We start from the raw sequence: 12663 nt of genomic DNA, 5'->3' as shown, positions 1-12663 counted from the left end.
GCATTTACTCATAATCTTAGGTTCGATTTCGCTCCCTAATATCGCTTGTATAAAGTTTTTTTATAAAAAAGAAAAAAAGAAAAATGACTGCATGCGTCATTTCACATATAAGCATGAGAATCAACTTTGGAGCTGTCCCCTTGTTATATGGTTGTCCTAATAAGTTGAAATGGCATTGTCATGAAATGTGTCAGTCCCACATTTGCCTTCTAAAAATGATATTGATCTCTTTCTTCCTTACAAAATCGAAACATGCGGAGTTTACAATGGAAAATTAAAGGCTTGCTCGACCGCATATGGATAAGAAGGTTAGTCTTTCAATAGAACAAGTATCTTATCTTGTCGGACGAAATCTAAATTATAAATTACATTGTGTAGTTTGATATACATTGATGACTTATCGTTATAAATTTATATGTTTTTGGAGTTCAGTGATTGTCTAATTAATTTAGTACGTGGATTCTGATTTTGACTGCAACACTGTCTCTCATATATTTTTAATTATTTCAAGCAAATTTAGGGGTTACGTATGCATCTATATATCTCTCCGCATGTAAGAAGACTACACATGAGGAAGAGTCCTAATTTGATATACATTATTGACTAGTCATCGTATGAAAGTTTGATATGTCGCTATAGACTATGAGTTGGGATTAGTTTGCAATCTGATATAGATATATATATTTCTCACAAATCTGCATGCAGTATGAAAGGAGATCGATGCCAAAGAAAAGAGTATTGACAGAATGACACGTAGCCCTAAAATACGAGCTGTTTGGTCTGTGGCTAGTTCATAATGGAGGAATGAACTTTGCCATCCATATAATTAATCAGCAATGAGAAAAGAAGATGTCAGATCCAAATGGTTTTGCTTAAAGTTAAGCTACCCGTCTGATCAACTTTATGAAGACTAATTACCCATCTTTTACCATTAAGTAATATGTTCTCCGTCCAAAAGTTCAAAAAGAAAAGGAATGAAAGTTACAGCATTGACATATTTCATGAGATTTTGAAGCAAAGCAACCCCATGCCACGTGAATAATTACAAACTCTCTGGAAACACAATTGCTAGGAAAAGACATCGATCTTTAATTTCCAAAGCAGAGATATGGCTGTTATACCTACCTTTTTAAAGGGAGCTTCCTCTCCATTAATATTCATATAAATCATTCACTAATAATTGTCCAAGATGACATAGCTGTACGCTTTAATTTTGGGGAAAGCTGCTTTAGAAAGATTCTGCTGGAGACTGAGAGATGATATATATATATATATATATATATATCATTCTTTCATCCAGTTCAGAAAGCTTCAAGAAATTCAATTGGATCTTCTTGTGGTTAACTAATTTTAATTAATTCACGCTTTTAGTTGGTACAGTGGGCCTTATAAACCTTTGCCTCTGCTGGCTAAAGTGTGATTATGGACATAATTAATGGAGCAATGCGAAACAAGGGGTGGGAGTCCGGTTTGTTATGCCGCCTTAAAACCGGACACTAACCCAATTTCACGTCGTGATTTCGTTTGGTTTGGTTTAAGTCTCAAACTAGTAATACAATCGAATCAAACCAAACGGAATTAAACCAAAACTAATTGTAGTTTCAGTTTAGAAATACATATTTTTAGTGTAAATTCGAATCAAACCAACCCTCTCAAGTTATACAAAAGGAAGCTGCCACCTCCAAGCATATAGGGGGGCCCGTTTCACACCGTCTCAGGTTTTACAGTGAAAGTGAGCCAAGAGCTTTTGTGAATAATCGAGATATTTCCACCTGACCTTTAAGATTAAACCAAACCAAATTTATGAAGGTCGATACTTTTTATTTATTTATACAAATGATATTCGATTTTACTCTAATTTAAACTATATAAATATAGAGATTTCGAAATCAACTGTCCCTCTAGCCGATGTATATATTGATAATTATGGAAAGCACATCCCTCTAGCCGTTGTATATTGATAATTAAGTAAAGATTTAGTGCATGACAATTGACAGGCTTCAGAGCTAGTAATAACATCGGATTTTGAGGATTACTGATCGAGCCCACGAGCTGGGTCAGACCTAACAGCCTGATGACCAATTGTAGTGATCAACATGTCTTTTTTATTTTTGATAATCACATATGTGGGCACTTAATTTGTCATTTTCCTCTTATTTTTTTTTGTTAGAATTGTTTCGACAAAGATTCTTATTTTGACAATGTAATTAATTAAAATTATCTTCTGAAACATCAAAGGAGAACACCTCAAAAACGAGATAGGTGACATCTTGTTTTGGTCTGAATAGCGCGACATTTTGCGTATAAAAGTAAGACATCCTACATTCATATAGGAAACAGATTAAGATAAATGTGAAATTCTCCAATCGATTCTGAAAGAGAGTTTGGTAATATCTTGGATGTTTCGATCATGTTTATGTTTGATGAACTCAGCACCTCAAATTTCAATGACAAACACATAAAGGAATCCAACATTCTCTCTTTAATATGTCAATTGACGACCGACCCAAGTGAAAGGGTTTTTCTTTCACGTGAATAACGTGGGAGCATGTATGGTCGTTGATTCAACAAAGTAAATAATAAGTCTGTAATTCCAATCGATAATAATAGAAAATTAACGAGGGTGAATAATATATTCCTCACCAACAAACCAAAAGCATTTTCGTAGATTATATATACAAAGTTATATTGTTTGTTTGAGCAGTGGTCTACCAACTCCTAGATTATACCACTTATACATTGAAAAGACTTTACTTGACAAAATCAGAGAACATACACATATGATATTACGTCATAACACACACTTGAGCCATCAACATATCGCTTTACATTATATTCATGTTGAAGTTTTTAACGTATCATCCTACACCCATATCCTCTGTCTGTCCCTCTCTCTGGCTACTTGAATCTTTGTTCATGATTTGTCACAATACACGTCACTCGAGATCACCAGAAATAAACTAATTAATTAATCAACCAGTTCTAGAAAGGGTTTTGAGTTTAATCAATATATCATAGTGGTAATTAATCAATCAGAAATATTATATCGTACAAGAAGATGAAGTCATGAGGGTAATAAGATGATGAGAGAGAGAGAGAGAGAGAGAGAGAGAGAGAGAGAGAGGGAGATGAGATGTCCAGTGCAGGTTAGTGAAGAGGTGGTTGCTGAGTCAATTAGTCTCTAAAAAACCATGATTAGGCACAGAGAATTTGGAGGAGCAAGGCTCATGATTATGGCAAAGACACATCAAAACCCTCATAACAGAAAATCTTTTTCTATGTAATAATATTGTAAATATATATATATAGGTAGGTAGTGCTACCGTTATTTGTGTGGGTGCACTGAGAGAGAGTCGCACTAAAATCTTTAGTAAGTGGCCGAAGGTATGTTGTTGTAAATATACTCAAAACAAATCATTAATTAAGTGACTTAGGTTGTTAAATGTGGATTGACTTAGATAAAACATGCATATTACTACATTTTGAATTTATGCAATGCACTAGAGTCAGTTTGTGATGCCAAAAATGCCCCTTATGGGGACAAGATTCATCCATTTAATGTTGACATCTTCATATAATTCACTTTCTCTCTCTTTTGTCATCTAAGTCAATTACCTATATTGCGCAAATTATGCCGCAAATGACATCATTTTTAATTTTGTTTGCATAAATTGAGTATTATACTTTTTTGAGACTCTCTTAGAGATCTTAGAGAGACTAACAACACCCAACAAACTCAACTAAGTTTCTAGAATAATAAGAGAAAAAACACATAAAACTCTTAGAGTTTATTGACTTTATTGAACAAACTAAACCAAAAATAATAAAAAACTAAAACAACGCCAGCAAAAGGAAAATCAATCGTTGCTAATCTTCCTTCGGGACATGACTTAGAGAGCGCCACTTAGTTACTCGGGAGCCTAAATTCACCAATGAGCAGTGGATCTACCACATGACCAAACCACAAACTCAAAGGGCATCCTCGCAAGATGAGGCACAACCAAAGCCAGCCCAGATATGAGACAATAGATTTGTCAAAGGGATAGTTAATTGACATAAGTCCACTAAAAACCAAAGATCCAAAGAGATCCGGAAGAAAACCCCCGATCTAAAGCGCTCTCTCTCTAGTATTATATTTTTGTTTGGATCAGTAGATGTACGGATATTCTTGGAACTTGTCCAATGGACATCGATGGTTGGAGTTAAAAACCGTTCTGAAAAACTAAGAAATAAGGAAATTAAATACTTTGCAAGTTGGTTTTCTTCTTCTTCTTCTTCTTCTTCTTTTTTTTAATTTATATTTTTGCCTTTTCTTTCTTAACTCTCACACGAGTTTGGAACAATTGTACTATGGGAAACTGTTTCTTGGAAAAACCTTCCATAAGCTTTGACAAATACGTGTCAAACTGGACATATCACTTCACTCGTATATGAAGACAATGCATGAACGTGAACATGAGATTGAGCACTGATTTTTGTCCTAAGTTAAGTTTGATTTGAGGTCTTCTAACATCCTTTGAATATGCTATATGACGTCCCGTATACGTTCGTAGGAAAGGTCTTTGACCTTAGGCTTCCATTTTTTCTTTAGCTAAGGAACATTAGCCTTCCATTTTAAGATGACGTGTTATGTTTAATCTGTAAGAAACGAGCATAATCCTCTTATGTTTTATCCTACTATTGTTGCTCAGTATGAATGCGCGGGAAAGAGTTTGTAACTCAAATAGTTAAAGAGTATTTACCTTTCTACCAGAGGTCCAAAAGTTCGATTTCCTCCTATAATATCCTAATATATATACACATGTATAAAATAAAAAAAATTGTGACGGGATAATATGGAAAAATAATTAGACTAGATCAATCGTTTCAATTCCTTTCTATTGTAACAGAACAACGTACCGACGAGGGAAAAAACAAAATATATGAAAAGGAAATTTGATCAAATCTGTGAAGGGCCACATTAATTAGGACATGGTCTTTCGTTTCTTGTTCAATTGTGGAACTATTAGACCACGTGTGAAATGATTCATCACTCACGTGTACAAAATTCTTGGAAGGAAATTAAAATTCAAGCCAAATCCAAGAAAGGAAAACGCAAAAGGGCAATCACCATTAAGATGGGTATAGCCTACCCCATCCAGTAGTTCAACAAGCAACAATATATAGTTCACATGGCCATCTTCCACGATCATATAATCAAACCCCAAAATTCCTTATATAGCATGTACTGCACTCATTCAATTGTACCGTTTGTTTATAAATTATAGGCTTAAATGTTAAAATAGTCCCTGTATTGTACTCATTTGGCCAATTTAGTTTCCGAATTTTCAATTTGACCAATTGAGCCCTTATATTTTATTTCATTAGTCAATATTATCCATTCCGTCAAACTACCGTTAAAAAAATTAATAAAGTTTGGTTTACAAATAAAATGACAAAATATGAATAAAAAATCTGGAAACCCAACAACCTCTATGTCATCTTCTTCTCCCATGCCGCCACCACCACCACCATAACCACCATCAGCAATCCCAGTCACCACCCCTTTCTCTCTCTCTCTCTCTCTCTCTCTCTCTCTCTCTCTCTCTCTCTCTCTCTCTCTCTCTCTCTCTCTCTCTCTCTCTCTCTCTCTCTCCCGCCTCGGTTTTCTTGGCCGCATAACCCATGTATCAAAAAAGAGTTGTTGTAAAGCCATTAAGTAGTGAAGGAGTGCAACGTTCAATAATGAATGCTGATAGTGAAAGAATTTCTAAATATTATTTATACTAATAAAAAATCTCTAATTATTAAGAAACATAAAATTTTAATTAAAAAATAAAAGATCAGTTTTTAACACCATAATGATTAATAGATCAAAAAGAAAATGTACAAAAAGAATCGAGCAGGGAAGGGAGAGGAAAGAGAGATGGAGGAGTTGTGGGCATGGGTGGGATTAATCGGGGGCGGGGAGAGAGAGAGAGAGAGAATGGGGTGGTGGCTGGGGCTGCTTATTGGGGTGGGGGTGGTGGAATGAGAGAAGAAGATTGGGTTTCCTGATTTTTTAATTTTCTTATTTTTATTCATATTTTTTATTATTATTGTAAACTGAACTTAGTAATTTTTTAAATTAATTTTTTATTGGTAGTTTGGCAGAATGGACAATATTGGCTAATGGAGTAAAATATTGGGGCTAAATTAGCCAAATTAAAAACACAAAACTAAATTGACCAAATGAGTAAAACACAAGGATCATTTTGACATTTAAGCCTACATTATACTTTGATTATTTAATATTGTCCCTCTTTAGGATGAACATTTACCATCCGTTTGGATGAGGGAAAACAACTCAGAATTTAGCTAAAATTCCGGAATTTAAGAGGAGAAATTGACAATTCCCTTATTCGGCAAGTTAAGCGCGGAATTTATTAAATGACGCGCAGAAAAAATTGTGGAAATTGGAGCATCAAATTCCCGAGTTTAATTTACATCAAAATAGGCATTATTTCACAATTTCCATAGTGCCATTTACAAAATTTGACATACATAAATCCAAACATTGAAATCTTCAATTGCTAGAAATTGAAATGATGGGAATCGAAATTCCATCATTTTAGAATTATATGTAATTTTCAATTTCTTCATCCAAACGGAGGGTTATAATTTAGTACTCTCTTCCATTTAATTCACTAGGTTAGACTAATTGGTCAATACAGTGTGTATGTTCCCTTGTACCTAATTTCAATCCAACTCTTTGTACATTAAAATAGTTTAAAATATCGCATTGTCAAAATTAGAAATAAATCATTAGGTTTATGTGGAGCCTAGCTAGTATAGCTTAGCCTATCCTCACAGTTGGTGACATGCAATGTTTAATTAGTGCAAAGTAATAATGTGATCAACCGAGAGAAATAGCATATGGGAGATCCACATTACACAAACCAAATATATGAATATATTTCACAACTAATTAAATCTCTCCCACAAAAGGCCATCATGTCTTTTTTCTGTTGAGGGACCATATGAAAGCTCAGTGCCTCCAGACCCCATCATCTCTGTCTCTCTCTTGCCCTTCTTGTCGTTGAGGGTGGTTGCACAAGTAAAACGAGTGACATGTATTCACAGAGAGAGAGAGAGAGAGAGAGAGAGAGATTCTCTTGAGGATAGAATAGTGGTGGTTTTGGAGGTGCTTTTCAAATAGATATTAAGGTCGAGGGTCATAGTTGAGATGTGGGCGTGCCCTCCGCACACACTGACTTCACAATAATATTGTTGCCTCTCTAACGCTTTTTTTCTTTTTTTTCATGTGGACCCCATTTTACTACCTATATTAGCATGGCCCACAACCCTTCTCTCTCTCTCTCTCTCTCTCTCTCTCTCTCTCTCTAGTCCCTACAGTTTAGGTGGTTGGCTCTTCTTCAAGGGATGGACCCCACTCTAAGTACACTAATAGCCATGATACCTAAGCTTTTCATGCATTTTTGGACCCTTCCATGCCCTACCCCCATTATAAATTATGACTGCGGTACTCTTTACGATATCAAAACCCCTCCCTCTCCTTGTTTGTTCTAGCTCCTTCAATTCCATTCTCTCAACGCCAAGAAGTTTTCTTCTTTCTTTTTGGTTTTTCTTTGTTATAATGGCTGAGGATCATATGAATCTATCAATAAACGGCCAGTCTCAAGTTCCTCCGGGTTTTCGGTTCCATCCAACTGAGGAGGAGCTTCTCCATTACTATCTGAGGAAGAAAGTGGCCTTCGAGAGGATTGATCTTGATGTGATTCGAGAAGTTGATCTCAATAAGCTCGAGCCATGGGATATTCAAGGTACGCATTAACTCTTAATCAACTTTGATTCATATACACGCAGTCACAATTCATGGAGGTTGGTTTGTTAATTAATTTTTCTGACATGATGCAGAGAAGTGCAAGATAGGTTCCACCCCACAAAACGATTGGTACTTTTTCAGTCACAAAGACAAGAAGTACCCGACCGGAACTCGAACGAATCGGGCAACGGCTGCCGGGTTTTGGAAGGCCACAGGGCGGGACAAGATCATCTACAGCGGCTTTAGAAGAATTGGGTTGAGAAAGACGCTTGTGTTTTACAAGGGAAGAGCTCCTCATGGGCAAAAGTCGGATTGGATCATGCATGAATATAGGCTTGATGAAAGCAACACCCATGACACCACAGTAAGCCATTGATTCTCCGGATATACATACTTCCATCCATTCAAACTTGATATACTCATATATTGCTATGTGCATATATATATATATATACAGGTTTGTAATTCAATGGCCGAGTCAATGGCCGAAGATGGGTGGGTGGTATGCCGAGTATTCAAGAAGAAGAATTATCAGAAAGCCTTAGAGAGTCCTAAAGCCTCCTTCTCCATGGAATCATCAAGCAACCAAATACACAGTTCCAGAAACGATGGGGTGCTTGATCAGATACTCATGTACATGGGAAGGACTTGCAAGCTCGAAAACCATGACCAATCCTTGAATAACTTATCAGAAAGATTTATGCATCTCCCAAGGCTCGAGAGTCCAACCCTTCCAACTTTTGATCAGGACCGTAGCTTCAAAGCTTGCTACCAGGCCATTGATGAGATGCTCATAGACACTCCTTCTTCAACAAACCAACCAAGCAATGGTTGTGACAATAATGACCCAGTTGAAGATCATGATGAGTACCCCAAAACCAGGCTAAATGACTGGGCTACCCTTGACCGCCTTGTGGCATCTCAGCTGGGTCAACTCAACGGCCAAGATCAAGAGACATCAAAGCACAACCTGTCATGCTTTGGTGATCCAAACATGGCTTTTTGTTCTTCTCCTTCACATGATCATGATCATGACCATGACGTACAACTATCATATCCATACCTACGTACAAGTAGATCCCATCACCAATCTGAAGTCTACAGCAACGAGAATGATCTTTGGAACTTCACCAAATCGCCGTCATCGCCGTCGTCGTCAGACCCACTTTGCCACTTGTCGGTATAAGGGAAGCACTTGGACCGACATATATTCTATATACATAAAATACAATAGTAGCTCTTAATGCTTAATTAAGAAGTATATGTAGGGCTTGTAGTACGTATATGTTTACATGAGAATAATATATACTTGTGACCAATAATAAAAAAAATAAAAAATAAAAAAAGGATTAAATAAATTAGGTGGTAATTGAGATAGTGTGGCATTGTCAACCATTATCTTTTTCTTAAATAAACATGTCTTTCCATTAAAGTTAGAAATTTGTTGAGAGCTGTCACATGCATGCTCTTAATTTCTAACTTGTAATTATGCTCTCATCGTTTTGTGTTAACTGTATTGATAAGCTTGGCGAATCAATGATAGCATTGTGCTGACTTTTGATCGTATATTTGGTGTCATGGAAAATTGATCATATAATATCAACGTTATATAAATGAAGACATATATATATATATATATCATATGTGGACATCCAGACGTTATTATGATGCAGACGTCATGTATTTTGCACTATTTCTCTTTGATTTCTTGCTTGTTTACAATGACATCTACACGATAATAACGTGCGGACATCCAAATAAGAGATTAACTGTATATATATATATATAATTGGTAAGAGGTGTGATCATTCCAATACATCAATTTGTTATTCTTGTGTCCATAAACAGTAAGATCTCGGGGTTATTTCACAGCTTCACCTAACGTACGTACCAATGAAGGGGGTTAGCAAAAGGGACCACCCTTTACCAATAAAGATAAGATATAAGAGCATGAGAATCATAGGAAATTTCAAACCTCTCTCTCTCTCTCTCTTCATTATAGTGCTACATTTACATGGAACCTATTACATATACAATAAACCATATAAGCATAGTAAAATCAACGGCGGAACCACATACAAGACTATAGTGGGTTAGGGACGGCGTTTGGCATAAGCAAAGTGAGCGATCATATAAAGCCCCACTTTGAAGGGAGCCCCACATTAAATATTAATTAACTTTAATATGTTGTTGTAGCTTTAATAACATTAATATTCACTTTTCATTTGTCTTTTAGTACAAAATAAAGAAAGTTGGGCCTCATAATAAATATTATTTTATTTATGTGAGTTTATTATATTGGTATCCATTGCTTTGACTTCTCCCATATTAATAAGATAATATTAATGTTGATTTTCCTATTTAATATTGATTTTCATGTTACACAATATAAGAGACCTCCAACATACAACTTTGTATGCAATTTTTTTTCAAGCCGCATGTATCTTTTTTTTTTTTCAAGCTTCAGCCTTCAACCGCTCAACTCTCTCCCTCTCAAATTCTCAGATTTTGGTTTTTTCCTATAGTTTGTATATTATTGTTTTTTTTGTTGGTTATTGATAATTAATAATTTGATGATCACAAGATTTTGATTATATATTTTGATTCTTTTTTATAATTTTTTATTGAATACTTTATTTTAGGAGGTCCTTTTGTTGTTTTGGCACAAAGTCCCTAAAATCTCAGAGCCGTCGGGGTTATAGCTCAGCTAGTGTTTCCAGGATAACGCATTGCTATGGTGGTATGATTGGAATCCTTTGATTGCATTTTCATGTGATCAATTAATACAAAATTCATATTCCACCTAACTTCGTTTCCATGATTTATTGTTTTCATTTTTCCAATAATGCCCTCATGTTGAAATGGGCTGGTTTGTTGTGAATTTCCAGATTTTTAGGACTTCCTCCACGACTTATGGATGGAATTTTTACAAGGATTGCTAGGTGTAGTTTGTTGTTAAACCTAAATTAGGACATGCTTGAAATGACTAATAGCAATTAACTCATTAGCAATCACATATTTGTTTTATGTTAAAGCTTATTGGAAATTGGTAATAAAAAACAAAATCATTAGAATTTAAGCTAGCCCACCCATCAAAAAATTCATGGTTCTGTCATTAAATAAAATATCTTACATTATATTTTATTTATGATGTGACCGTATATTTTATTTGTTTTATATTCGATTCTCCTCTTTCTAAATATCGTTTACATTAGGTTTTCCTTCCATTTGAAAAAGGAAACGTTTCATCAAAAAGTGTTGTTTTATTACTTAAAATGGGTACAACAACGCGTTTAATTAGTATAACATTATTATATATATCCAACATGTGACGACAAGTTTAATTAATATAACATTATTAAGAAAACTTACAATATTAATGACCTTTATCTCTATGACGCGACTATTCACCGGTAGATGTCAAACATACTGATGTGTATTGTTTGCCCTCATTTGGTCCCCACTGTTCCACTAAAGATTTCAAATCCAAACCCTAGCTATCCACCATTTCTATCTTCATATATATATATATATGCTTTGAACTTACCGGAGTATAAACCCTGATACATGTGTGTACTAACTCAACTCATGTGTACAAATTTGGAAATATGATAACGATGCGGATGTTATAAAATGAGTGAATTGTTTTGTTTATACGAAAGAAATATCCTACCAACAAAAACTATCAAAACATGCAGAAACGACCAATTGATGATATATTGGTATAGCCTTGTGAACTACAACATCTAACAAGACATAAAATAAAGTGAAGAAATCATGGAAGGAGACTTAGGGCAGGGCCAGTGTCTGCACCAAACTTGTACCATTAAAAAAAAATAAAGAAGAACAAAAAGAAAAAACGTCTAACATCTGGTTGATCTATATATGAAGTGAAGAGGTTCATGCATCCCATAATGATAGGAACCCATAATGAATATTATTGACATTGTTTTCATAGGCGATCATGATTGGAAATGCACGAAAGTGTTTCTAGGTAAGTCATTGACTGATGCTGCCAATTCTCCTATCCCAGAAGCAAACAAATCGCAAAAAGTTAGTCAAGTTCTTGCACATAATGGAAAATGCGAAAAATGTTATACGGTTAATCACTTATATATGAGGGTGAATTCTAACCGTTAATTCATTATAAACCCTCACATCAAATATCAAAAATGCGAAAGTAACTGACTGTCAATGGAACACAAACTAAGTTCATCATTCTAGCATTGCCCATGATTTGGAGAGAATCTGTCTTACAACATAGGAGGCGTATCCCCTTATGTTTACTACATTCATTACGTGATATTGTTTGATTGCAATCGGGTATATATCTCCTTACGTATACAACACTCATCACGTGGCACAAGAAAATATACCCAAAAACGACACAATATCATATATAATAAGTGATACACGCATTAAATAAAGACTTGCAAGCTATAGTAGAATCGATCAAGGCCAGCAGGGAGGCATTCAGTTATAATATTGGAGCAAATCAATGGCATAAATTCGGAAAATAGAAGAACACCCACGATAAGTACCTTTCTGGGTTGTGAAGTTGTGATCGATATTTGATATGACGATCTTGGTTGTCGTCTACATAAAGTGTATGTCAAATTATGTTACAAAGACTTATCATCATGGTATCATTAGATTTCTATTGCAATACCAAAGTTTTCAATTCGGGACCATAATTTTGTCGTTGAAATTTCAAACACTATACATTATTACATTAGTATTTCTTAATTTTCAAATTATTATTATTCACAAAATGAGCAAATTCACCTATATATTTCCACAGTTTTTATGATTAAGAAAAAAAAATGAAGCTATTTACATCTCGAGTTTATGAGTACTGC

General features: G+C 35.0%; 1 protein-coding gene across 1 annotated transcript; it reads left to right on the top strand.

Annotated features, from left to right (window-relative positions):
* Nucleotides 1-7477: 7477 nt before the first annotated feature.
* On the top strand, nt 7478-9370 carry LOC110758946 (NAC domain-containing protein 43-like). Its single transcript, XM_021960927.2, has 3 exons — nt 7478-7802; nt 7897-8168; nt 8262-9370. Exons 1-3 carry the CDS (start codon nt 7493-7495, stop codon nt 8988-8990), a joined length of 1311 nt encoding a protein of 436 aa, XP_021816619.1. The 5' UTR covers nt 7478-7492; the 3' UTR covers nt 8991-9370.
* The last annotated feature ends 3293 nt before the right edge of the window (nt 9371-12663 follow it).

This window comes from Prunus avium, chromosome 5, assembly GCF_965620075.1.
Source record: "Prunus avium chromosome 5, drPruAviu1.hap1.1, whole genome shotgun sequence".
NCBI lineage: Eukaryota > Viridiplantae > Streptophyta > Magnoliopsida > Rosales > Rosaceae > Prunus > Prunus avium.
This window is presented reverse-complemented; position numbering and strand designations above follow the sequence as displayed.

What these genes read in the sequence shown, in the direction of transcription:
- LOC110758946 (XM_021960927.2), top strand. Translation starts at nt 7,493, where the DNA reads ATGACTGCGGTACTCTTTACGATATCAAAACCCCTCCCTCTCCTTGTT. An exon ending in CGAGCCATGGGATATTCAAG is followed by an intron (nt 7,803 to 7,896) that starts GTACGCATTAAC and finishes GACATGATGCAG; the next exon opens with AGAAGTGCAAGATAGGTTCC. An exon ending in GCAACACCCATGACACCACA is followed by an intron (nt 8,169 to 8,261) that starts GTAAGCCATTGA and finishes ATATATATACAG; the next exon opens with GTTTGTAATTCAATGGCCGA.